Source organism: Bos mutus, chromosome 11 (assembly GCF_027580195.1).
Source record: "Bos mutus isolate GX-2022 chromosome 11, NWIPB_WYAK_1.1, whole genome shotgun sequence".
NCBI classification, from domain to species: domain Eukaryota; kingdom Metazoa; phylum Chordata; class Mammalia; order Artiodactyla; family Bovidae; genus Bos; species Bos mutus.
In genome coordinates this window covers 59312638-59340142 of record NC_091627.1, presented here as the reverse complement: position 1 = coordinate 59340142, position 27505 = coordinate 59312638, and the positions used below count along the sequence as shown (strand labels likewise).

At 41.2% G+C, this 27505-nt stretch overlaps 1 protein-coding gene across 1 annotated transcript in view; it reads left to right on the top strand.

Annotated features, from left to right (window-relative positions):
- EIF2AK3 (eukaryotic translation initiation factor 2 alpha kinase 3) overlaps positions 1–27505 on the top strand; it is an 80981-nt gene that overhangs the window by 13655 nt on the left and 39821 nt on the right. Inside the window, exon 2 of the mRNA XM_070379467.1 lies at positions 3886–4015. Within this exon, the coding sequence (XP_070235568.1) occupies positions 3886–4015 (130 nt within the window). The remainder of the gene's footprint in view (positions 1–3885; positions 4016–27505) is intronic.

Below are 27505 nucleotides of genomic sequence, written 5' to 3'. Positions count from 1 at the left end.
TTCCAGAAAGATCTGAGGGAAAATTACACACCGTGTGTTTGAGGAATTGGGGGAATCAGTCTGGGGATATTGATTTTAGGTATGTGGACACTGAGAAGCCTGTTACACAGTCCGAATCTGGCAGGCAGTTAGATATGTATGCCCAGAGTTCAGGGAAGGGGCCTAGAACCAGAAATATAAATTTGGAAGTTGCAGATGTATGTCGTTATTGTTGCTGCTGCTGCTAGGTCGCTTCAGTTGTGTCTGACTCTGTGTGACCCCATACATGGCAGCCCACCAGGCTCCTCTGTGCCTGGGATTCTCCAGGCAAGAATACTGGAGTGGTTTGCTATTTCCTTCTCCAGGGGATCTTCTCAACCCAGGGGTCAAACCCACGTCTTCTGCATTGCAGGTGGATTCTTTACTTTCTAAGCCACCAGGAATAGATGATATTTTAATCTAGGAGAACACTAAAGAAAAGTACATGTAGGTAGAGAATATTTTTGGAGATAGGAGAGATGAGGAGCAACCAGGAAACGAGACTGAGAAAGGAAGCTTAGAATGGAGAAAAAATGATCAGGAGAGAATGGTGTCCTGGAAGCTGTGTGAAGGGTGGCTGATGGAGGATCAACAACCAGGTCCTAATGTGTGTGTTATTCACTAAGTGGTGTCCCACTCTTTGCGACCCCATGGACTGGGGCCCGCCAGGCTCCTCTGTTCATGAATGGAATCCTACTGTATAACACAGGGTTGTTCAGTGGCTCAGTCGTGTCCGACTTCTTGCAACCCCATGAACTGCAGCATGCCAGGCTTCCCTGTACTTCACCATCTCCTGGAGCTTGCTCAAACTCATGTGCATTGAGTTGGTGTTGCCATCCAGCCATCTCATCCTCTGTTGTCCCCTTCTCCTCTTGCCTTCAGTCTTTCCCAGCATCAGGGTCTTTTCCAATGAGTTGGCTCTTCACATTCAGGTGGCCAAAGTATTGGAGCTTCAGCCTTAGTCCTTCCAATGAATATTCAGAACTGATTTTCTTTAGGATTGACTGGTTTGATCTCCTTGCAGTCCCAGGGACTCTCGAGAGTCTTCTCCAACACCACAGTTCAAAAGCATCAATTCTTTAGCGCTCAGCTTTCTTTATAGTCCAACTCTTACATCCATACATGACTACTGGAAAAACCATAGCTCTGACTATACACATCTTTGTTGGCAAAGTAATGTCTGCTTTTTAATATGCTGTCTAGGTTAGTCTTAGCTTTTCTTCCAAGGAGCAAGTGTCTTTCAATTTCATGACTGTAGTCACCATCTGCAGTGATTTTGGAGCCCCAAAAAATAGTCTGTCACTGTTTCCATTGTTTCCCCATCTATTTGCCATGAAGTGATGGGACCAAATGCCATGATCTTAGTTTTCTGAATGTTGAGTTTTAAGCCAGCATTTTTAACTCTCCTCTTTCACCTTCATTAAGAGGCTCTTTAGTTCTTCTTGATGTAACACAGGGAATTACATTCAATATCCTATAATAAAGCAAAAAGAAGAATATGAAAAAGAACATAGATATATGTAACTGAATCATTTTGCTGTATACCAGAAGCTAACGCAATACTGTAAATCAGCTACAATTTTTTTAAAAAGTGCCAGTAAACTAGGGGGAAAAAATGTAGCTGATAGAGAGCAGGAGAAGTGGCTGGTCACGTGCTACTGGATGGTCAAGTGAATGGGATTTGTCACTGTGAAAGGCATGGGTGAGTTCCATTAAAGCCTTTTCAATGGAGGGGTAGAGACAAAAACTTGATTAGAAATAGTTCAGTACAGGAAGTGGGGAGAGGATTTGGAGACTAAGACTACACAACAACTCTTTCAAGGAGCTTTGTTCCAAAGTGGGGCAAGCAATGGATTGGAAGCTGGAGCAGGGAGAGTTGATGGTTATGTGTAATCTGGTTTGGTTTTTAAGTTGGGAAAAATAGTAGCAGGTTTGATGACTGGGGGTGGGGAGTGCCATGTTAGAGGGGAAATAATTGATGGGAAAGCAAGAGGAGAGATTTTGAGGAATAAGTCCTCACATATGCATGGGGAAAGACCTGTTGCCTGAGTGGAAGTGTTGGGAGTGGATGGGAATGTGGACAATTCATTTGCAGTACTAGGAGGCGAGGGGGATTTCATGGGTCCAAGTGCTGATACACAGAGAGATGAGATGGTGGGATCTCTTGATTATTTCTGTTTTCCTTAGTAAACACCTGTCTAGGAGGCCTAGTCCCTCGGATGCATGAGCTTGGAAGAAGTAGTGTAGGAAGTTTGAGGACACAGGCAGAATGAAATAGTTAACCTGGGACAGTGGGAGAGGATAGACTACATTTGTAGCCCTTTTGATGTTGATGGTAATTGAATAAAAGTGAGACCTGTCAGCATGGTTATGTTTGTCTTCAACTGCACAGATGCAAGATGGAGCAAAGGCAGAAAGTTGAGTTTAACTCAGGTTGGAGTTCTGCTAGTCCAGTGTGATGTGTAGGAGAGGAAAAAGGGAATTGAAGGCATGAGCAGGGAAGTGCCTAAGATGAAAGATGTGGAATATAAGCTGAATAAGAGGAACTTCACTGGCAGTCTGGTGGTTAAGACTCAGCATTCCCAATGCAGGGGTCCTGGGTTCAATCCCTGGTCAGAGAGCCAGATCACACACTCGGCAGCAAAGATCCCTCATGTGAGAACTAAGACCGGTGCAGTCAAGTAAATAAAAACTATCTTGGCTTTAAGGAAAAAACCAAAATGAAAAACTGGATAAGGAAAAAGTAAAGGCATAATGGTAGTGAAGTTCAGGGTAACAGTGGTAGGATCAATAGCTAATAGATTCTGGTGGGGTCAGAGAAGTAGAGGAGGTGAGCTGAAAAGAGGAGTTTGTGGCTTGGGGTTGGATGCTTAAAATTTCAGTGGGACAGAGAAGCTGTGATAGGTAATGACAAGGTCTTAGGTCTGTTCATGGTAATGACTGAGGCAAGGTGGACAGATCATGAAAACCCACAGAATGTGTTAATAGTGACAATGAACTAGGAGCCCAGAATTCCCAAGGAATGGAGCCAGCGACCCAAAGATCAAAAGACAATTATTAGGAGGGGTAATGGATGGAATGATTTGATCCTGAGGGTTTTTAGAGAGGAAGGAAAGAAAATAGTCTAGAAATGGTAGCACGGTACGAGGACTATACTTATCCCATCCCTGGACCTGGTAAGGGTGATGGAGAAAAAAAATTCTCATAGCTTCTGAAGGAGTGTCCTCAGGTTTCTTTTAGAGCAAGAAGGTGAGTGGACGTTCAGGGGAGGCTGTTTTAGGGTGAAGGCTTCAGGAGTTGGGGAAATACAAGAGTAAAGGACAGAACAGGGTATGTTGAGTTCCAAGTGGGGATTAGAGTGTGGGGACGAGGAGTGACCTTGGATTCTGGGGCTTTTCATAAGTGGCACAAGCAGATAAAGGGCATAGTGCGGTTGTCTTGGAGAGCTCAAGACAAGGTGGAAAGACTACAAGTCTCATGGGGATGTACCCCTGCTCCCGGCCCTTGCAGACAAAGCCCTGGGGAGAGGCTGGTTTCTTTCTTTCATTCTTTATTGGCTGCACTGGCTCTTTGTTGCTGCTCTTTGGCTTTTCTCTTGTTGTGGTGCGTGGACTTCTCCTTGTGGTGGCTTCTCTTGTTGTGGAGCACAGACTCTAGAGCTTGGGCTCAGTAGTTGTGGCACATGGACTTACTTGCACTGTGACGTGTGGGGTCTTCCTGGACTGGAGATCAAACCCACGTCCCCCAAACTGGCAGGTAGAGTCTTATCCACTGGACCACCAGGGAAGTCCGGGAGAGGCTGGTTTCTTTTAAGTGTATGCCTTTGGTATCTTTTTAACTCTGTCCTTTTCGTTTTGAATTTTACAGATCATTAGTGATCATCAGCACTTTAGATGGCCGAATTGCTGCCTTGGATCCTGAGAATCATGGGAAAAAGCAGTGGGATTTGGACGTGGGGTCTGGTTCCTTGGTGTCGTCCAGCCTTAGCAAACCAGAGGTGAGTATTTTCTGTTATGTGTCGACAGGGAAACTTAGTTAAAATGAGCACTTGTTGCTATTACTAGTTGATTTTGCTTATAGGACTGGGGCTCAGGAGCTGATCACCTAGGTGTGGGGGGTGTCTGTCTCTAGCAAGCTGTGTCCCCTGGAGGCATTTGCTTAGCTCTTCTTTCCCTCAGTTCCCCCTTCTGTAAAATAAGGTGGATGATGTCACCTACTTCTTAGGATTGTTTGGGGCCTGAAATGAGTTAATCGTATAAATGAGTAATTGAGGATACTATCTGCTGTACCAGTAAAGCTCATTTTCTGAGCTGTAACATGATCATAATTTCTTCTTCCTAACATCATCATCATCATCATCACGAGGTCCCTAGGAATAATAAATGTAAACAACTGTGTTTTAACAGTTGGAAATACATGTTGCAAAACCCCATAAATTATTCCCTATGTGTTCCCTCAGTTGTCCATCTTAATTTTAAATATAATTCATCTGAAATTTTCTTGTAATTTTAAACAAATTGGATTATTTGCAATTAGTTGCTTTCAAAACTTTTCTGGCACGTGACTCGTGAACTTTGCAGGTGACTTAGCCCCTCAGAGCTTTAGCATCTGCATCGATAAAGTCACGACGTTGCCTACCTACCTCGATGAGAGGAACAGGTTAAGGGGAATTAAATGACAGAAGTTTATTTTTCTCACCTTTAGTCTAGACTTAGATGAAGACTCTCTCCTTTTCTGGCACTCTACCCTCTTGTTTAAATCATTTAAAACAGGTCCCTCTTTTGAGTTATGACTGCTGACATAGAAGCAGTCATCTGTTTTCCAGAACATTCTCAGCCTTTTACCTTGTTCTTAGAGGATAATCACTAGGGTACTCTTCCTCCTCCTGCCCCCACCCCCTGTCTTTTTTTGGGCCTCACCTTGTGGGACGTGGGATCTTAGTTCCCTGACCAGGAATCAAACCCAAGCCCCTTGCAGTGGAAGCATGCAGTCTTAACCACTGGACCACCGGGGAAAGTGTTAATCTCTCAGTCATGTCTGACTCTTTGTGACTTCGTGGACTGTAGCCCCACCAGGCTCCTCTGTCTGTGGAATTCTCAAGGCAAGAATACTGGAGTGGGTAGCCATTCCCTTCTCTGAGGGATCTTCCCCATCCAGAGATCGATCCCAGGTCTCATGCATTGCAGGCAGATTCTTTACTGTCTGAGCCACCAGGGAGGCCCCTCTGGAGCACCAGGGAAGTCCTCCTCTTTTTCCCCTTTCGTTGTCAATCTTCCCCTTTCAAAAAGCTTTAAGCTGGTACCAAGTTTGGGAAAAACCTAGCATGAGGGGCTTGAGAATGACCTGATTAGTGGTGATGGAACATTAGGATGGAAAAACTGCATCAGTGACCCCACTGCTCTCTAGAAAACCCAGGTTGAATTATGTTCTGGAGCACCCAGGCAGATACTTAGGGATGTGGCACTGCCCAGCCTCCACGCTTGCTATATGCTAAGCTTTGAGTAGACTTTCAGAGTGCCTGCTGCTTATCCAGCAGGATGCTAAAACCATCTGTCGAGAATCGTGAACTTCTGTGTTGTGAATTATTAATATAAAAGCACTTTGATTATAAATTAAGTTACAAATTTTGAATCAGGTGCAATAGTCAAATGAATTACTACCCAGACTGAAGAGTCATTTATTTGTATCCTCCTGGGATAATGCTTGGGCATGCACATTTTGCTTTATTTTCAAACTAGACGTAAAAGATGATGAGCAAAATCAGAAGACTGTAAGCTGTTTACACCTGAGGTAACATTCTGGTGTGTTGTAGTGGTGTAAAGCATGTGTGCTTTTACAAACTAAAATACACATACTGACAAAAAGAGAAATTGCATGTTATGACAAATAGCTGTGATAACCTGAGTGCCATTGAGTGTGTTTAAATTATAAGCAGCTGGTCAACCTTGAAGCTTTTCTTACTATAGCAGTTATATTAGCTGTTTTTTAAACTACAATTCAATTTTCTCACTGTCCCTACCATTTTCTGTGGTTTATTAGGGCTCTCTTGTTTTTTTGTTTTGAAATTTATTTAACTGGAGGATAATTAGTTTACAGTGTTGTCATGGGTTTTGCCATACATCAGTAGGAATTACCCATAGGCGTACATGTGTCCCCTCCATCCTGAACCCCCTTCCCAACTCCCTCCCCGCCCCATCCCTCCAGGTTGCTACAGAGCACTGGTTCTGGGTGCCCTGCTTCAAATATCAGACTCGCACTGGTTATGGGACTCTCGTTTTAAATGTCCTGTTTCTAGTTTAATAGACGACAGCTTGATTTTCCTACATGCTTCTGCCTTCAACATGTTGCATTGTTGTTTTGGTTGAGCTATTTGAAGAAGAAAATCCACAGGTAGTTGGGAAAAGGGAGTATTCTAGTAGCCTTTTCATATAATTGTGGTCATTCTTTTTTGGTTCTACACAAGAACAGGTGAAGGTTTCTGGAAGGTTAGTTGCCCTGTGGAATCTGAAATCATATCAATGAGCAGTTGTACTCTGTTGCAGTAACATCCATTGGCCTGTCTTGCTTTTTACTCATGCATGATCTTCTAACATCATTGGGAAAATATTGATTCACTGAGTTACACAGATCTTCCAAATGTTGACATATTTCCTTGTAGAATGTTTTATAAAGTCAAACTTTTTATTATCCCCACCAATCTCATGAGAAAATCCTTTAAGTACTGGGAAGCTCACATGGGAAGATACAGCTTTTACAAGATTCTAATTTTCACTTGGCAACTTAGATTTGATCATTAACACAGTCAATTGTTTTCCTCAAAGTAAGAGGTTCACTTTGTTTATTTTTGAGAAAATGTCTGCCAGATACCCGAGTCTCATCATCATAGCTTTCCTTTCAGTTTTGCAAGTAAAAATGGAGCTTTGTGAGCAGTGCTGCTAGCTCAGCTCAAAACTCAGTCTCACAAGTACTTTTTCTCAAAACATGCTTCCATTAGTGGCTGAAGTCCTTAGTGCACACCTCCTAGTTGGTTGGGCAGAATAGTAGAAAGCTATGTATTTGGGTCACAACTTGATGAAATTAATTTTTATTGTTTCATCAGGATACTCTTTTTTAAAGAAATTTATTTTTAATTGGAAGATAGTTGCTTTACAATATTGCAGTGGTTGCCGTACATCAACATGAATCAGCCATAGGCATACGTATGTCTCCTCCCTCTTGAACATCCTTCCCACCTCCCTCCCCATCCTACCCTTCTAAGTTGTCCCAGAGCATCAGATTTGAGCTCCCTGCATCATACAGCAAATTCCCACTGACTATCTCTTTTACATATGGTCATATGTATATTTCAGTACTGCTCTCTCAACTCGTCCCACCCTCTCCTTCCTCCATTTTGTTCATAAGTCTGTTCTCTATGCCTGCATCTCCACTGGTGCCCTGCAAATAGGTTCATCAGTATCGTATTTCTAGATTCTATATATATGTGTTAATATATGGTATTTGTTTTTCTCTTTCTGACTTACTTCACTCTGTATATAGGCTCCAGTTTCATCTACCTCATTAGAACTGACTCAAATGCTTTCCTTTTTTATGGCTGAGTAATATTGCATTGTATGTATGGAGCACAACTTCTTTATCCATTCATCTGTCAGTGAACATCTAGGTTGCTTCCATGTCTTAGCTATTGTAAATAGTGCTGCAATGAACGTTGGGGTATCATCAGAACATTCTTGAGTGAAACTTTTTTCCTTCTATTTTGTCACAAGTGTGTGACAAGTGAAGATTCCAGGACTACAGATTTGGTGCTAGATTCAGGCTAAAGCACAGTTTTAGTTACTGTTGCTTCTACACTGTAAATGCAAATATCACCCCAGGGAAAGGCAGATAGCACCACCTTCTTATGAAAACCGCTTGACCACGTGCACTTGGGACAGAATCCACAGACCATGCTTTGAGACCAACTGATCTAGTATATAATAGAAGTATTAGGAGAGTATTGGTAAGGTTATAAACATTAACAAGGAGAGAGAACAGGTGGGCTTGGGTCACCCGTTACTCAGCAAGGTGTGCGTCACTCATCCTCTAGAAGTTATGTTCAGAAACTGGACGACACACCACCAAAAGAGGAACAGAAACTGCTATTTGAAATGCCCCAGATTAGATGCATAGCGTGACAGTACCCTTCTGAATGCATCTGATAGACTATTTTATGACAGTCCTTAGCTTTTAGGGAGAAAAATTAATTTTCTTTGTCTGAAGCTCAGCATTTGCTAGGGCAGGTAGTGTAGAGAGAAGGACTGGGTAGAACCCAGCAGGCAGAAGGAACTCTTGGGGAGATGTAACAGGAGCCACCCAGGTGACAGTAAGTCTCCATTTGTTGACTCCTCTATTAGAGTGTCAGTTTCTCCATACTTTCATCAGGAGTGGTATGAAGATGAAACAGATTAAACCCAGAAGACCAGAGAGGGTGTATTCTTTTTTTTTTAGATTTCAAACTTTTATTGGCTTTGAATCTTATCATATTTCAAACATAATTTTCTAAATCATAACAATTTTAGAATCAGAATAAATCTTATGTACCTTATATAAACCTTACTTGAATACATACAGAGTTCATTTTTATGGATGAAATTATGACTTGAGTCTTTTGATTACCAAGGATTATGTCTTATTGCAACACATTATTTAAATGAATAGATGATTGAAAATAAAAGAGCTTACCAGTGATCTCTTAATTTTTTTTACAAACTATTTATAGTAAGTATTTATTTTTTTATTTTTAATTTAATTTTATTTTTTAACTTTACAATATTGTATTGGTTTTGCCATATATCAAAATGAATCTGCCACAGGTATACATGTGTTCCCCAGCCTGAACCCTCCTCCCTCCTCCCTCCCCATACCATCCCTCTGGGTCGTCCCAGTGCACCAGCCCCAAGCATCCAGTATCATGCTTTGAACCTGGACTGGTGACTCGTTTCATATATGATATTATACATATTTCAGTGCCATTCTCCCAAATCATCCCACCCTCTCCCTCTCCCACAGAGTCCAAAAGACTGTTCTATACATCAGTGTCTCTTTTGCTGTCTCGTATACAGGGTTATTGTTACCATCTTTCTAAATTCCATATGTATGCGTTAGTATACTGTATTGATGTTTTTCTTTCTGGCTTACTTCACTCTGTATAATAGGCTCCAGTTTCATCCACCTCATTAGAACTGATTCAAATGTATTCTTTTTAATGGCTGAGTAATACTCCATTGTGTATATGTACCACAGCTTTCTTATCCATTCATCTGCTGATGGACATCTAAGTTGCTTCCATGTCCTGGCTGTTATAAACAGTGCTGTGATGAACATATTCTCTATGCTGCTGCTGCTAAGTCGCTTTAGTCGTGTCCGACTCTGGGTGACCCCAAAGACGGCAGCCCACCAGGCTCCCCCGTCCCTGGGATTCTCCAGGCAAGAACACTGGAGTGGGTTGAAGTGCATTTCCTTCTCCAGTGCGTGAAAGTGAAAAGTGAAAGTGAAGTCGCTCAGTCATGTCCAACTCTTAGCGACCCCATGGACTGCAGCCTACCAGACTCCTCCGTCCATGGGATTTTCCAGGCAAGAGTACTGGAGTGGGGTGCCATCGCCTTCTCCAATTCTCTATGCAGTGATTATTTTTTATTTTTATTCTTTTGCTATTTATTTATTTATTTTTGGCTGCACTGGGTCTTCACTGCTTTGTGGACTTTCTCTAGTTGTGCACGGGCTTCTCACTGCAGTGACTTCCCTTGTTGCAGAGCTCAGGCTCTAGGCACACGGGATTCAGTAGTTGCAGCATGTGGGGCCTATAGTGCAGGCTTAGTAGTTGTGGTGCCTGGGCTCAGCTGCCCGATGGCTTATAGAAACTTCCTGGACCAAGGACCAAACCTGTGTCCCCTGCATTGGCAGGCGGATTCTTAACAACTGGACCATGAGGAAAGTCCTCTGTGCAGTGATTATTAAAGTGATTGATCTGATGTTTCCCAGGTGACTCAGTGGTAAAGAAACTTTTAAAGTTATTAGTGCTAGAGGAATTGGTTGTGAGTCACATGTACTTTTGCGTGATAATAAAGTGAGAGCATCACAGGAACTTTGTAGTCTGTGTGGTATGGAGTATGCACCAGGATTCAGGGGCTAGTTCTAGTTGAGATGCTGCTGTTAACTGGCTGTGTGACTTGGCTAAATTATTTCAGTTGTTGTTGCTGTTGTTCAGTCGCTCAGTCGTGTCTGACTCTTTGTGACCCCATGGACTGCAGCGCTCCGGGCTTCCCTGTCCTTTACCATCTCCCAGAGCTTGTGCAAACTCATGTTCTTTATTTCAGGAGAGCTTTAATTTCCTTCTCTGTAAAATGATGGATAGGACTAAATTTCTAAAGATTGTCCTAACTTCAGGGCTCAGGTACCATCAAATACATGAAACACCCTTATAAATTATCTAGAGGAATTTTTTGATTTCCCTTTTTAGTACCTTTAAGGATTCGTTTAAAAATAACACAAATTCACGACCGTTAGGTACATATCTTGTTGCCTCTCAACCTGCTCTGATGATGCCCTTAACCTTTTCTGACTCAAAAGGCGTATAAAATAGCTTATTATGTTGCTTTAGTCATGTTTCAATTGTGTTAAGGAAAAAAAATGAGTTCCCAGAGGATAAGAGAGATTGATGGTTCCATTAAAAACAAGAGTTTCACATTATTTTTAAAATGAACTGTAAGCTGCAGGAAGGTTGAGTTGCCTTGGGACAGAGATCTGATTTGCCACTCTTTCCTCTTAACTAGGTATTTATAAACTTCCTCAAAAGAACAGTGATATAAACCAAGCTAAAATGTGTGTGTGTGTGTCTGTGTGTCAGAATGAATGATGAACCTAAAGTTTACTCTGTTACCTTCAGCACATGTGCTCCTAGGTTCTATATCTAATACTTTCTTTAAAAATTATTTATTTTTAATGGATGGATAATTGCTTTATAATATTGTACTGATTTCTGCCATATATCGACATGCATCAGCCATAAGTATACATATGTCCCCTCCCTCCTGAACCTCCTTTCCACCTCCCATCCCACCCCTCTAGGCTGTCACAGAGCCACAGTTTGAGTTCCCTGAGTCATACAGCAAATTCCCACTGGCTATCTATTTAAATCAAATACTTTTGACAGTAGTTAAGAATTTTGTTTTCAGTTTTCAGAAGGACCACCTGAAATCCAATTTGCTTTTCTCTAGAGATTTATATGCAGAGTCAAAGCACTCAGGAGATTTGGCCATGGTTCTTCACTGATGGTTTTAAAATTTTTTGTGACATCAGTTCAGTTCAATTCAGACACTCAGTCGTGTCTGACTCTTTGTGACCCCATGTACTGCAGCACGCCAGGCCTCCCTGTCCATCACCAACTCCTGGAGTTTACCCAAACTTACGTCTGTTTAGTCGGTGATGCCATCCAGCCATCCTATCCTCTGTCGTCCCCTTCTCTCCTGCCTTGAATCCTTCCCAGCATCAGGGTCTTTTCAAATGAGTCAGTTTTTCACATCAGGTGGCCAAAGTGTTGGAGTTTCAGCTTCCACATCCGTCCTTCCAATGAACACTCAGGACTCATCTCCTTTAGGATGGACTGGTTGGATCTCCTTAGCATGGTAGTTTTTTTTTGTTTGTTTTTTTATCTGTTTATTTATTTAAATTGGAGGCTAATTACTTTATAATATTGTAGTGGTTTTTGCCATACATTGACATGAGTCAGCCATGGATGTACATGTGTTCCCCATCCTGAACCCCCCTCCCACCTCCCTCCCCATCCCATCCCATCCCTCAGGGTCATCTTAGTGCACCAGCCCTGAGCACCCTGTCTTATGCATCGAACCTGGGCTGGCAATCTGTTTCACATATGATCATATACATTTTTCAATGCTATTCTCTCAAATCATCCCACCTTCGCCTTCTCCCACAGAGTCCAGAAGACTGTTCTTTACATCTGTATCTCTTTTGCTGTCTCACATAAAGGGTCATTGTTACCATCTTTCTAAATTCCATGTATATGCATTAGTATACTGTATTGGTGTTTTTCTTTCTGACTTACTTCACTCTATATAATAGGCTCCAGTTTCATCCACCTCATTAGAACTGATTCAAATGCATTCCTTTTAATGGCTGAGTAATATTCCATTGTGTATATGTACCACAGCTTTCTTATCCATTCATCTGCCAATGGGCATCTAGGTTGCTTCCGTGTCCTGGCTATTGTAAGTAGTAGCATGGTTTTTCTTTGGGGTCTCTGGATGGCATTAGGATTACAGTTCACCAAATCTAAGTAGACATCAGATTCTTGAACTATCTGCTTACTTCTCTATGTTTTGAAACACACTTATAAATACAAAGACCTTCCTTATCTGTATTTAGAATGTATATTATAACTGTGTATATATAGCTAGTCTATCCTTAGACAATATTTTTACCTTTTCTTTATTTAGAGATACCATATTTGTTTTTTGTTTCATTTTTCTGTTAAAATGTCCTCCCCTTTTTTCCTCTTAAAAGGAACAAACAATTCTATTATAAGTCTATACTTAGAGTTTGGGGTTTTGTTTTATTTTATTTTAGGCATGTTTCTCCCCAAGGGACACACTGCCCTTTGGTTTCAGACAGGTGCAGAAACAACTATAATCCGAGAGCCTTCCAGCCTCCTCCCTGCCCTGCATCAGACTGCATTTGTTAAGATGGGCCTTCAAGAGGCTGAGGGTTGGTGGAGGGAGCCTTTGAAAAAGAGTACATTTTTAATGGTTACTTGATTTGTTCATAAAGGGTCCATCAGTAGACTGTTTTGAGCATTGCTTTATTAAAAGAGACTCTGTAATCTCTTTTAAAGATTCTATAATTTATACTGAAAGATGTCTGATCATTTGGCAGTTTTTCATTTGTACATAAACTAGCACAATGTGAGTGTTAGATGAGCACCATCTCAGATGGTGGTTTATTTGGAAAAGTCGCTGTCAGTCATGGAGCAAGCCAATATTTAAATAATTGCTTAGGTTAATTGCTTTTCTTTTAATTATAGAAGTGAAACAGTGCTTTGACATAATTTTGTCTTTTTCATCCCTTAGCGTATCTGAAAGCAGTGCTGTGAACTAAATCGATTTATTCCAGCATGCATGTTGTCAAGTGAGAAATTGATTGACTCTGTTTTGTAGGAAACTGACCCCTTGTGCATATTATTTATCTACTTTATGGATGTTTATTAATCTAAGTGAAGGCAGAAGTAGTTACTAAACTCTTATTTTTCACCATGAATGCCAAAAGTATACTTAATCAGTTAAGCTAGTAGTTTTCCTTGAGGTATTTTGTTTTATAGGTTGAGTGTAGGTTAAGGAAAGAAAGAATGAAAAAATGATTATCTACTTGGTATCTCACTGCCCTTGCGCAATAATTCAGAATCTTTGATGATTATAAATACCAAATTACTTCAGGATTTGTCTTTTCTTCTGCATTTTCTTTCTTTCTTTCTTCTTCTTCTTTTAAATCTACATTTCCTTTTAAGCATGTCACACAGGATGCCTTTGACTAATATCCAAATCTACTGAAAGATTTCATAATTCTTCATGTTAGATCAACCAACTGGTTGTTAACCCTGAGGCCCTGTCCTTAATCCTTGAGGAGGTATGATTCCCTGGAACACCGAATGTTCAGCAAATAAGCTTCCTCTACTCTCCCTCACATTAATTTCAACATTCTCATTGAAATTTAGGGACAAAGACATCGTATGTTAGTCCCTCAGTCGTGTCTGACTCTTTGCAAACCACCATGGACTGTAGCCTGCCAGGCTCCTCTGTCCATGGAATTCTCCAGGCAAGAATACTGGAGTGGGTTGCCATTCTCTTCTCCAAGGGGTCTTCCCAACCTAGGGATAGAATCTGGGTCTCCTGCATTACAGGCAGATTCTTTACCATCTGAGCCACCAGGGAAGCCCATCATAATAGAGAGCAAATTACCATGGTGCTCAGTGCACTGTGAGCACCTGACTGCTGCTGCAGCTTTTTTTTTTTTTTTTAATATTTATTTATTTATTTTGCAGCATTGGGTCTCAGTTGCGGCACACAGGATCTTTCACTGCTATGTGCAGGCTTCTCTCTAGTTGCAGCTCGTGGGCTTAGTTGCCCTGCAGCATGTGGGATCTTAGTTCCCCAACCAGGAATGGAACCCACATCCCCTGCATTGGAAGGTGGATTCTTAACCACTGGACCACCAGAGAAGTCCCTGCTTCTTAACCCTAATGAGAGAGTCAGTGGTACTTGAACTTTAACACACCCCAAACTCAAACTGGTCTTTAAGGCGGCAGAGGGTCTTGCGGGACTGTGCGGCTGGGGTTACAGCAATGCGCAGGTCTGGTAAGATCCTAGCCTTTATGGAACTTACATGGCACTATGTGGAGCTAGCAGGGGAGCCAGATATAAAATTATTATAGTGTAAATATCATAGTCAAATTACGGTAACTGCCACAAGGAAGGGTAGAACTAAGAGAGGCTTAGCAAGGGTACCTGACCTCCCAAGGTGGGAGGTCAGAGAGGGCTGCTCAGAAGAAACAGTGTTTACAACTGAGATCCTTTGAGGACAAAGAGCTGTAAGAGATGGACAGAGATGCAGAGAAGGACTGCTCTGGGAGAGGAAATGGCCAGCGTCAAGGCCTTGCAGCAGGAATGATCATGGTGTGCTCAGAGCACTAAAGAAGGCAAGGGTGGCAACTCGGATGAGGGTGAGGTAGAGATGAGTCCATAGAGGGAGGCCGGGGTCAGACTGTTCGGGGTCTTATAATGTATGGGAAGCGTTTTGGATTTCATCCTCAGCCATGGAAAGCCACTGAAAGGCTTTAACTGGGAGAGACTCCTCCATAGTCAAAATGGAAAGGGTTTTTTGACATTCTGTTTTGCTGAGACTTTCAATGAGACTGATGAATCAGAAGGTTGGCACAGTGAGGCATTTGTATTATAAGCCAGTTATCTCTAACTGTGGAAGTATTTACATTTAGAAAATATTTGTAAAGGGACTTCCCTGGTGGTCTAGTGGCTGGGACTCCATGCTCCCAGTACAGGGGACCCAGGTTCAATCCCTGGTCACAGAACTAGATCCCATGAGTGTGCTCAGTCGCTAAGTCGTGTCCAGCCCTGCGACCCCCGTGGACTGTAGCCCGCCAGGCTCCTCTGTCCATGGGATTTTCTTCATGCCACAACTAAAAGGTCACATGCAGCAACTAAAAGATCCTGCATGCTGCCATGAAAACTAAAGATCCTGAGTGCTGCAACTAAGACCTGGTGCAGCCAAACAAATAAATAAGAATAAAATATTTATGATGTATTCACACCAGCCAGAAGTTGTGGAAATGTGGAAGAAAGTAGATAAATTCTTAAAATCCTACTAAACCAACCTCTCCTGTACTCTGCTGACTATGTATATTGTCTGTACTGACCATAGTATACTATGTTACATAGTTGTACTAACCATTACTTTGCCGACAAAGGTCCATATAGTCAAAGCTGTGGTTTTTCCAGTAGTCCTGTATGGATGTGAGAGTTGGACCATAAAGAAGGCTGAACGCTGAAGAATTGATGCTTTTGAACTGTGGTGTTGGAGAAGACTCTTGAGAGTCCTTTGGACTAGAAGGAGATCAAACCAGCCAATCCTAAAGGAAGTCATTCCTGAATATTCATTGGAAGGACTGATGCTGAAGGTGAAGCTCCAGTACTTTGGCCACCTGGTGGGAAAAGCTGACTCATTGGAAGAGGTCCTGATGCTGGGAGAGGTTAAAGGCAGGAGGAGAAGGGGACTACAGAGGATGAGAAGGTTGGAAGGCATCGCCTACTCAATGGACATGAGTTTGAGCAAGCTCCAGGAGGTGGTGAAAGATAGGGAAGATTCACTTGCTTCAGTCCATGGGGTCGCAAAGAGGCAGACACGACTGAGCAACTGAACAACAACCATAGAAAATGGACTGGAAGAGGAAGAAGAGCAGAAGTATGGAGACTAGTTAAGAGACTGGTCTGGAACAGATGGGGATAGCTTGGATTGGAGTGAGACAGGAAGTGGAGGGAAGTAAAGTGATGGATTGAAGAGATGTTTAGGGAGGGAAGTCTTTGTGAAATTAGAAGACCAAAGGAGGAATTAGTAGTAACTTAAGAACAGGTGTAGAGAGGGAGAACATGAATTTGTTTAGATGTGATGAGTTCAAAGTGACTTTGAGAGCTCTCCAAGCAGAGATGTTAAGAAGGCATTTGTATATGTGGGTCTGGTGCTCACAGAGGAAAAGTCTGTGCTGAAGAGAAAAGTTAGGAGTGTTAGTGTCCCGGGAACTGAGAGAAACCATCCCTTGGTAGAGGAGTATGGTGAGAAAATGACCTCCAACCAACTTTTCTGAATCCCTAACACTTTTTTTTTTAATTTTTAAAAATTATATTGGAGTTTTGTTGCTTTACAATGTTGGGTTGGTTTCTGCTGTACAGCAGAGTTAATCCACTATCTGCATATATCCCCTCTTTTTTGGATTTCATTTCCATTTAGGTCATCACAGAACACTGAGTAGAGTTCCCTATGCTATATAGTAGGTTCTCATTAGTTATCTGTTTTATGCATAGTATCAATAATATATATATGTCAATCCTAGTCTCCCAATTCATCCCACCCCCACTTTTCCTCCTTGGTATCCATATTCGTTGTCTACATCTGTGTCTCTATTTCTGCTTTGTAAATAAGATCATCTACATCAGTTTTTTCTAGATTCCACATATATGTATTAATATACAATATTTGTTTCTCTCTTTCTGACTGACTTCACTCTCTGACAGTTTCTGGGTCTATCCATGTCTCTACAAATGACCCAGTTTTGTTCCCTTTTATGGCTGAGTGGAAGGCAGTGGCACCCCACTCCAGTACTCTTGCTGGAAAATCCCATGGATGGAGAAGCCTGGTGGGCTGCCGTCTCTGAGGTCGCACAGAGTCAGACACGACTGAAGCGACTTAGCAGCAGCAGAATCACTAACTTATTAAAATTCAAGTAGAGAGTGATGAATCAGAGAGAAAAGGGTTTCAAGGATAGATTAGCTTTAGTAGAATTTTAGGATTTTCCTGCCCTCTTGTAGATTTACCCACCTGGTTGGTGTGAATTCTTTAAAAGTATTTACAAATATGCTTAGAATGCAGGTGCCTCACTAAGAGAACCCTTTGATTTGTCAAAGTCTGATTGAAGGTCTCAAGCAGAAGAAAATGTTAAAAAAAAAAAACACCAAAACTCTTTCTGTTTTGACTGTGGAAGAATTGGGGGAACAGAAGAAGGAATGGGAAAAGCAGGATCCCCAAAATGGTAGAAACATTCATCAGTAGTTTGGGAACCAAGAGACATACCTTTTTAAAAATTAATTTATTAAGTTTAATTGAAGGATAATTACTTTACAATATTATGATGGTTTTTGTCATACATCAACATGAATCAGCCATGGGTGCACATGTGTCCCCTGTCCTGAACCCCCTTCCCACCACCCTCCCCCCCACCCCTCTGGGTTGTCTCAGGGCAATGATTTTGGGTGCCCTGCTTCATGCATCAAACTTGCACTGGTCATCTGTTTTACCTATGGTAATATACACGTTTCAGTTCTATTCTCTCAAATCATTCCACCCTCGCCTTCTCCCACAGAGTCCAAAAGTCTCTTCTTTACATCTGTGTCTCTTTTGCTGCCCTGCATATAGGATTATTGTTACCATCTTTCTAAATTTCATATATATGTGTTAATATGCTGTATTTGTGTTTCTCGTTCTGACTTACTTCCCTGTTTATAATAGGCTCCAGGTCCATCTACCTCATTAGAACTGACTCCAATGTGTTCCTTCTTATTGCTGAGTAATATTCCATTGTGTATATGTACCACAACTTCTTAACCATTCGTCTGCTGATGGACGTCTAGGTTGCTTCCATGTCCTGCTGCGGCTGCTGTGGCTGCTGCTAAGTCACTTCAGTCATGTCCAACTCTGTGCGACCCCATAGACGGCTTCCTACCAGGCTCCTCTGTCCCTCGGATTCTCCAGGCAAGAACACTGGAGTGGGTTGCCATTTCCTTCTCCAATGCATGGAAGTGAAAAGTGAAAGTGAAGTCACCTAGTTGTGTCTGACTCTTAGCGACCCCATAGACTGCAGCCCACCAGGCTCCTCCATCCATGGGATTTTCCAGGCAAGAGTACTGGAGTGGGGTGCCATTGCCTTCTCTGCTTCCATGTCCTAGGTATTGTAAATAGTGCTGCAGTGAACATTGGGGTACATGTATCTCTTTCATTTCTGGTTTCCTTAGGGTATATGTCCAGCAGTGGGATTGCTGGGTCATATGGCAGTTCTATTCCCAGTTTTTTAAGGAATTTCCATACAGTTCTTCACAGTGGCTATACCAGTTTGCATTCCCACCAACAGTGTAAGAGGGTTCCCTTTTCTCCACAGCCTCTCCAGCGTTTATTGTAGACATACCTTTTTAAATAGCTGTGGAGGGGACTTTCCTATGGTCCAGTCATTAAGACCCCAAGCTCCCAATTCAGGACGCCCAGATTCCATCCCTGATCAGGGAACTAGAGGCAAACCCAGCATCTAAAGCCAAACAAGGGAAGTTCTTTTTTAGAAAAATTCTAGCTAAGAAATGAAGAAAGAATGATAGAATTGAAAGTCATTCTTTTATCATTTTATTGAAGTAGTAGATCCTCAGTTGATACTAAAATGGTGAAAAGTTGATGGGACTCTTTAAAATGGAGGGACCAGACTGACTGTACTGAATCCACTGATTAATAGTAACACATACGACATAACTCAGGGGTTGGCAAACTTTTTCTGTAAAGGGCTAGATAGTAAATATCTTGGGCTTTGTGGGTTATGCAGTCTTTCTACTTATAGTGAGAAACCAGTCATAGGTGATACAGAAATAAATGAGAATGTCTGACCTTGATTGTTAATATAATAGGAAATATACAGCACAGCCTGTGAGGTAGTCTTGTCCCAAAACATCAAAGCTGCATCAGATCAAAGCTCCAGTTTTTATTACACCTTTTAAAGAAATACAGGGAATAGGGAGTTCCCTGGTGGACCAGTGGCTAAGACTCCATGCTCCCAATGTAAGGGGGCCTGGGTTTGATCCCTGGTTGGGGAACTAGATCGCACACACTGCAACCAAGACCTGGCGTAGCCAAATAAATTTTGAAAAGAAAAAGGGGGGGAAAAGGAAAGAAAGGAAAGAAATACTGGGAATAAAGTAACAAGTCACTTGCAAAATCCACACTGAGGGACATTCTGTAGGATGAATAATCTGGTTTCTCAAGTAAACCAAAGCGAGAAAAAGGGAGTAAAAGGGGCCTGATAGGGGACAAAAAGAATAAAATGTGATATGTGGACTTTATATTCCTGTTGGAGCAAATGAATTATATAGTTCTGAGTGCTAAGTCACTTCAGTCGTGTCTGACTCTGAGACTCCATGGACTATATAGCCTACCAGGCTCCTCTGTCCATGGGATTTCCCAGGCAGAAATACTGGAGTGTGTTGCCATGCCCTCCTCCAGGGGATCTTTTTGACCTAGGGATTGAACGCACATCTCTCACATCTCCTGCCTTGGCAGGTGGGTTCTTTACCACTAGCACCACCAAGGAAGCCCCAATTATATAGTATGTTTTTGCAACAGTCAGGGAAATTTGAATGTTAGATGATTTTTAAGGAATTCCTCTTAATTCTGTTAGATGTAACATTTGGCGTGGTACTTATTTCTCAGCAGCAAATACTGAAGTATGTGTAGGTGAAATGACATGATGCCTGTGACTGACTTTAAAATACTGCCCTAACAAATAGATGTAGCAGATGAATGGAAAGTAGCAAAATGCTGATGATTGTTGAAACTGGGTCATAGACACATGGGGTTTTATTATAGTCATCTCTTTACATTTGATGTTTCAAAACTTTCATTTTAAGTTAAAGTTGAATATTACCCACCCAAAGTGTATGTGTTGATGGTGGGAGGTTGGGGCTGGGTGGGTGGGGAGGTGATCGCATAGAAAAAGAACGAAGAACCAAATGAAAATATGTTTTTTTCAAATAAGAGGAATTTTTGTTTTCAGTCAGTTCCTTTATTTTCTCAGTTGAAGTTCCTTCTGCCACTTGAAAACAGAGTTCTTATCCTCACATTCTGATTTCAAATAGCAGTCCTTGATTCCGGGTGCCACTGGTATGCATTATGCCATTCAGGTTTTGATCAGAAATGGTAACTAAATTACTTTTACTAAGCTGCTTTGTGACTTGGTGGTTAAAGACCGGGGTTGGATCTTTGATACCGAGTTTGCCTGCCAATTTGACAAACCTTTTATTTTAAAATTATTCACAGGAAAAAACAAATAGAGGGAAACCCCGCCACCACCCCCAAATAATAAGCATGTGTGTTTTTGAAAATGACTGAAGTGGGAAGCGAAGCACGTAATTAGTCTGAGATGCAGAGCAGCGAATCAGAACAAATGGCTCCTTCCAGAGACAAACTGATGGAATGTGAAAATGCATCACCATAACCTACATTTTTTTTATACCAAGAGATTTGCAGCTGACTCTCCGGGTGACTCATTCCTATGCTGGGAGGGTGAGGTAATGCTTTTCTGAGAGGTGAGGTCATCTCTCTACCTGAACTGCAGGCCTCGACCGCTTCTGTGGCTCTCAAGGAAAAAGCGCCATCTGCTTTCACAGCTGCAGCCTCAAAGACTTCACAAAGATTGGTGCAGAGGTTAGCAGCCGTGAGTATGACTCATAAGCAGCCAATTAGTGAAGAGCAGCTATTTGAAAGTAAACTTTAAAATCATCATCCAGAAATATGACATGATCAAGGCTGGAATCATAATGCTTTTTTGTTTTGGGTTTTGTCCTCTTTTAAAATAAGTCCAAAAAAAAAAAAAAGGCAAATAAAATAAGGCAGTTTGTCTCCGTATGGTCAATCACATGACATCTTCTTGGTTGTTTAAACCGTATTTTTAATTGCAGATAAGTTTACTTTCTTTTACATTTGGAAGCAAAGGTGAACTTTAGCTCCTGTTCATCTGATGGAGGTTTTTGTTTGTTCTTTTTTGTGTGTAGGGGGTGGGGGGGTAGTGATTGAGGGTGGTTGCACTTCGAAGCCTTTGCATTCCCTAAGGACCTGCCGCTTGTTTAGAGAAAGAGAAGTTGTTTAATGGAAGAGGAAACAAGTAAAAATAAATGTTATTTGTTTCCTGCAGACCCAGCAACCACTCTTCCTCTTTCTTGTAGTGATACACACCTGCTCTGCCTATTTGTCCTCAGCCAGTGCTTGCTGTTGACATTACCAGACAATACCTGTTTTTTAATTTTATCATTTTATTGAAGTTTTTATTATCATTATTTTTATTATAATTAAAAAATATTATTTCACTGCATCAAGTCTTAGTTGTGGCATGTAGGACCTTTGATCTTTAGTTGCAACATGTGGGATCTCGTTCCCAGACCAGGAATTGAACTCAAACCCCGTGCATTGAGAGCCAGGAGTCTTAGCCATTGGCCCACCAGGGATGTCCCTTATTATCATTTTTATATCATAGTTTGAATTTATTGTTCTAGTAAATAGAAGAGAGAATGTGGATGGTAGAGAACAATAAACTCTTGATTTCCTGACTAATGTGTAACTTAAAAGGGGAGATTACTTTGGTAGCTTCACCATGACCTAAATCTGTTCTTAATGACAACTTTGAGTTGAACATTCTTCAAAAGATGAAAAGCTTTGATTTTTGAAATTAGAATTTTTTTATCTGTTATCAGTAAATAGAAGAAAGCAAAGAATAAAATAGTAATGTTAAAATTCTAAGATAATTTGCGGTGTATATGTATACATGCCAGTGTCATTTGAGAGCTCATTAAAAATCAAATGTTTATTTTTATTTATGTATTTATTTACTTTTGACCATGCTACATGGCTTGTGGGATCTTAGTTCCCGACCAGGGATTGAACCCAGGCCCCTGGCAGTGGAGCGGAAGAGTCCTAACCACTGAGCCGTCAGGGAAGTCTCCCCAAATTTAGATTTTTAAAAAACAAAGAGAAATAGTTGGAGATCTTTAAATAGCAAGAATTATGATGAACCTTCAATTTCATGGTATAGCCTTCTGAGTTTAATTACAGCTGCAAAGCTGAGTATCTGTTCTCTTTAATCTCTTATTTGGAAGTAATTTCACAGTACAAGAAGTTGCACACGTTTTGGTATGAAAAGTAGTACAAAAAAAAAAAAAGAACCAACCCTTGTATTCCCAGATTAATCTGCTCAAAACTTATTTGCTCTATCATTTGAGTTGTATGTGTAATCTCTCCTCTCCCAAACCCCCATACATACTCTTTTTTTTTTGAAATATCTAAAGATAAATGAAATATCCATTATAGCTCTTTACTCCTAAATGCTTCAGCATGCATTTCTTAATAGAGATACTCTCTTACATAACCACAGTACAGTCATCAACTTTTAATCAGTCGTCTATATTCCAGTTTTATCAGTTGACTTAATAATGTCTTTTATGGTGTCTTTCATTACCAGTGTAGCATCTAGTCTAGGGTCAGGTAGTACAGTTACTTGTCACATTAGCTTCTTTTAATCTGGATTTTTTTCCCCACAGACACTATCTTTTACAACATTGACATTTTTGAAAAATATTGTCTCTCTGGCTTTTTACTTAAAAATAAAATAGAATTTTCCTTCTTTTGTGCTTGTCTGATGTTTCCTGATAATTAGATCCAGGCTGTGCATTCTTGGTTCAGAATGCTGTGTAGGTAACCTTCTCTTAGGGTTTCCTGTCTATCAAACTCATTTGATCATCTGGTCAAGGTATTGTCTAAATTCTCCGCTATATAATGACTTTTCTGTTTTTTTGTTTTTAATCTACTGTTACTCATAAGCAGTTTGGAAGATACTTTGTTGTTGTTTAGTTGCTAAGTCATGTCCAACTCTTTTGCGACCCTATGGACTAGAGCCTGCCAGGCTTATCTGTCCATGAAATTCTCTAGGCAAGAATATTGGACTGGGTTGCCATTTTTTCCTCCAGGGGATCTTTCCGACCCAGGGATTGAACTTGCGTCTCCTGCATTGGCTGTTGGATTCCTTACCACTGAGCCACCAGGGAAGCGCAGGAAGATACTTTAGGACCATGCAGATATCCTGCTCCTCGTCAAAATTACCCCTAGATTTCACACCATGGCTGATTTTTGCCTGACACAGTCTTAACTGTGATGACTGCAAGATGCTAATTTTTCCAACTGCAGTCCTCCCTTCAAATATATCAGTAGACTCTTGGCATTTTATTGCAGTAAAAGCATTCCCTTCTCTCCCATATGTTGTTTATTTTATCTGTTTGTTAACAATATGGACTCATAAATTCCTTATTTTTTTTTCAATGCTTTATAATTCAGTAGTTAATCATTCTGGTGCTTCAGTTCCAGATGTGGTCAGTGACATGTTTCCATCTTTTTTTTTGTATATATTCTTACTTTTCAGACCAATAAGATATTAAAGATTCACCTTCTACCTGCCTTGCCCCAGCCCAAGAGTCAGCCATGTCTCTCAGAGGCCTTTGTTCTCTTGCTGAGGGAACGGAGTTTGATAGAGTCTGCCCACTAGGTTTGAGTGCATTAATTTTACAGCCACTGTATAAGCATAAACACGTACACATTAACATATTTAACATTTAACAGTACAGTGAACACTTTTGGAGACTGTAATATTGCCTCAGTATAGTCACAGCAAAAAGTATAGTAGGAAGACTTCGGTCAGTGAACTTCCACTGCTAAAATTTTCTTGGATTTCAAAGGAAAAATATAAGCGATGCTAGCCTGAAGGCCGAATGGGATTTCAGTGGGCAGAGTTGGTACTGGGGTGTTCCAGGGAGAATGAATGACATTGACAATGACATAAGTGAACAATAACAGTAATAACATTAAATATCCTGCCTAAGTAATGATGCCTGATTTCCACCCACGTGGGGAAAGGTGAAAGACAAGGAGAAAAAAAAAATTAAAAAATTAAAAAAAGAAAGACAAGGAGGAGAAGGTTGTATGAGGTTGTGTTTAGAGGACTTTGAATGTTGGACTTAGCATTTGGGGTCTTTAGTAAGAAGATAATGGAGAGCTATTGAGGATTTTTGAATAGTGTCATAACAAGCTTAACTGACTTAGAGATTAATCTAGAAGATACACAGAGGTTAGGTTGAGGAAATTTCCAGCTAAGACCTGTGAAGAGATTATTATAATAGTTCAAACCAGAGATATAAGGATTTGAACTACGAAATGAAGGAAAGAAGTGGATTAGAGTCGTGTTTTTCAACCTGTTTTCTAGAACTCCAGGAGTGTGGGACAAACCTGGGGGTAGGGGGTGGGGGAAAGAACATATTAACTGAACAACACTTAAAACTCTTTGTGACAGAAAAGGATCTCTTTAAAATATCCCTGTAAGTATCTCTTTAAAGAAAAGATTCTGCTGCTTAAGGAACAAAGAAGTCCATAGAGAAAAAAAAATTTTTTTTTACATTTATATTGACATTTGTTTGGAGGCTTTTGGTTTTTAAACTCATACTTCTTTCATAGCCCCTTTTCCAAAGTTTTGAGCCTTCACAGTCAGGAAAATAGTTGTGGCATTAGCTGAAATAAGTCAAGCTGTGTCCTTTTTTTTTTTTTTGCACCACATGGCTTGCAGGATCTTAGTTCCTTGACCAGGAATTGAACTTGGACCCCAGCACTGACAGCACCAAGTCCTAACCACTGAACCACCAGGGAATTCCTGAGTTGCGTCTATTTGTTAATGCTGAAAGGCCAGTGTCACAAAGGCATGTACTAATTTAAACTCTTTCTCCAGAAACAAGGTGTTCTTGGCCAAAACCTTTAGAGTCATCCTGGGCTCCTTTAGAGTCATCCTGGGCTCTTTTCTTTCGCTCGTGTGTACAGGGAATCCACCATGAAATCCTACTGGCTTTACCTTCCAATCGCATCCCTAATCTAACCACCGGCATCACCTCCACTGTCCACAACCACCACAGTTTTGGGCTTTCCGCTTGCTCTCCATCCTTGCCTCTCCAGCCTGTTCCCCTCCGCTGTCACCGTGTACTTCCTGCTTAAGACCTTTGCAAGGGCTGTTCCCCTATATCATCAGAGTTAGTACTTGTGTTTAGAGTTTGCTCAGATGTTACTTTCTGTATGGGAGCCTGCCCTGAACTTAACCATTAATGACAGTCCCTTCCTCTCCTATGCATATACTTTCCCTTCCTCCTTCATCTTGTTCTATTTTTTTTCCTTATGGCATTTATCCCCTAACATAGTCTGTAATTATTTATTATGTTATTTAACTCCCCAGTCCAGAGTTTGAGAGCCACATTGGCAGGTGTTTTTGTTTTCTTTTTGTTTTGCTTACTTGTGTATCCTAAGCAACTGAATAGTCCCTGACGTGTAATCAGTTCAGTTCAGTTCAGTCGCTCAGTCGTGTCCGACTCTTTGCAACCCCATGAACCGCAGCACACCAGGCCTCCCTGTCTATCACCAACTCCTGGAGTTTACCCAAACTCATGTCCATTGAGTTGGTGATGCCATCGAACCATCTCATCCTCTGTCGTCCCCTTCTCCTCCTGCCTTCAATCTTTTCCAACATCAGGGTCTTTTCAAATGAGTCAGCTCTTCGCATCAGGTGGCCAAAATATTGGAGTTTCATCTTCAACATCAGTCCTTCCAAAGAACACTCAGGACTGATTTCCTTTAGGATGGACTGGTTGGATCTCCTTGCAGTCCAAGGGTCTCTCAAGAGTCTTCTCTAACACCACAGTTCAAAAGCATCAGTTCTTCAGCGCTCAGCTTTCTTTATAGTCCAACTCTTACATCCATACATGACTACTGGAAAAACCATAGCCTTGACTAGACGGACCTTTGTTGACAAAGTAATGTCTCTGCTTTTTAATATGCTGTCTAGGTTGGTCATAACTTTCCTTCCAAGGAGTAAGCGTCTTTTAATTTCATGGTTGCAGTCACCATCTGCAGTGATTTTTGGAGCCCCCAAAAATAAAGTCAGCAACTGTTTCCACTGTCTCCCCATCTATTTCCCATGAAGTGATGGGACCAGATGCCATGATCTTAGTTTTCTGAATGTTGAGCTTTAAGCCAACTTTTTTACTCTCTTCTTTCACCTTCATCAAGAGGCTCTTTAGTTCTTCACTTTCTGCCATAAGGGTGGTGTCATCTGCATCCCTGAGGTTATTGGTATTTCTCCAGGCAATCTTGATTCCAGCTTGTGCTTCGTCCAGCCCAGTGTTTCTCATGATGTACTCTGCATAGAAGTTAAATAAGCAAGGTGACAATATACAGCCTTGACGTACTCCTTTTCCTATTTGGAACCAGTCTGTTCCATGTCCAGTTCTACCTGTTGCTTCCTGACCTGCATACAGATGTCTCAAGAGGCAGGTCAGGTGGTCTGGTATTCCCATCTCTTTCAGAATTTTCCAGTTTATTGTGATCCACACAGTCAAAGGCTTTGGCAGTCAGTAAAGTAGAAATAGATGTTTTTCTGGAACTCTTTTGCTTTTTCGATGATCCAGCGAATGTTGGCAATTTGATCTCTAATTCCTCTGCCTTTTCTAAATCCAGCTTGAACATCTGGAAGTTCATGGTTCACGTATTGCTGAAGCCTGGCTTGGAGAATTTTGAGCATTACTTTACTAGCATGTGAGCTGAGTGCAATTGTGCGGTAGTTTGAGCATTCTTTGGCATTGCCTTTCTTTGGGATTGGAATGAAAACTGACCTTTTCCAGTCCTGTGCCCACTGCTGAATTTTCCAAATTTGCTGACATATTGAGTGCAGCACTTTCACAGCATCGTCTTTTAGGATTTGAAAGAGCTCAACTGGAATTCCATCACCTCCACTAGCTTTGTTCTTAGTGATACTTCCTAAGGCCCACTTGACTTCACATTCCAGGATATCTGGCTCTAGGTGAGTGATCACAGCATCCTGATTATCTGGGTCGTGAAGATCATTTTTGTATAGTTCTTCTGTGTATTCTTGCCACCTCTTCTTAGTATCTTCTGCTTCTGTTAGGTCCCTACCATTTCTGTCCTTTATTGAGCCCATCTTTGCATGAAATATTCCCTTAGTATCTCTAATTTTCTTGAAGTGATCTCTAGTCTTTCCTATTCTGTTTCCTATGAAAACCATACTGGAGTGTACCTGTGGGCCCCAGGAGAGACAGGTGGTTCTTTTAAATTGCTTTTGGTTGATAAGCTGTGCAACTTCATATGCTGCTCCAGAGGCCAAAGTACATCAGGCATGAGACCACGGCAGTATTTCCTATGACATGTAATAGGCCCTCCATAAACGTTGTTAAAAGAAGGAAGGACAACTAAGAGCATGAAATCATTAAGCTTGGTTACCAGGCTTCTTGCTCATAGCAGATCTGAGAAA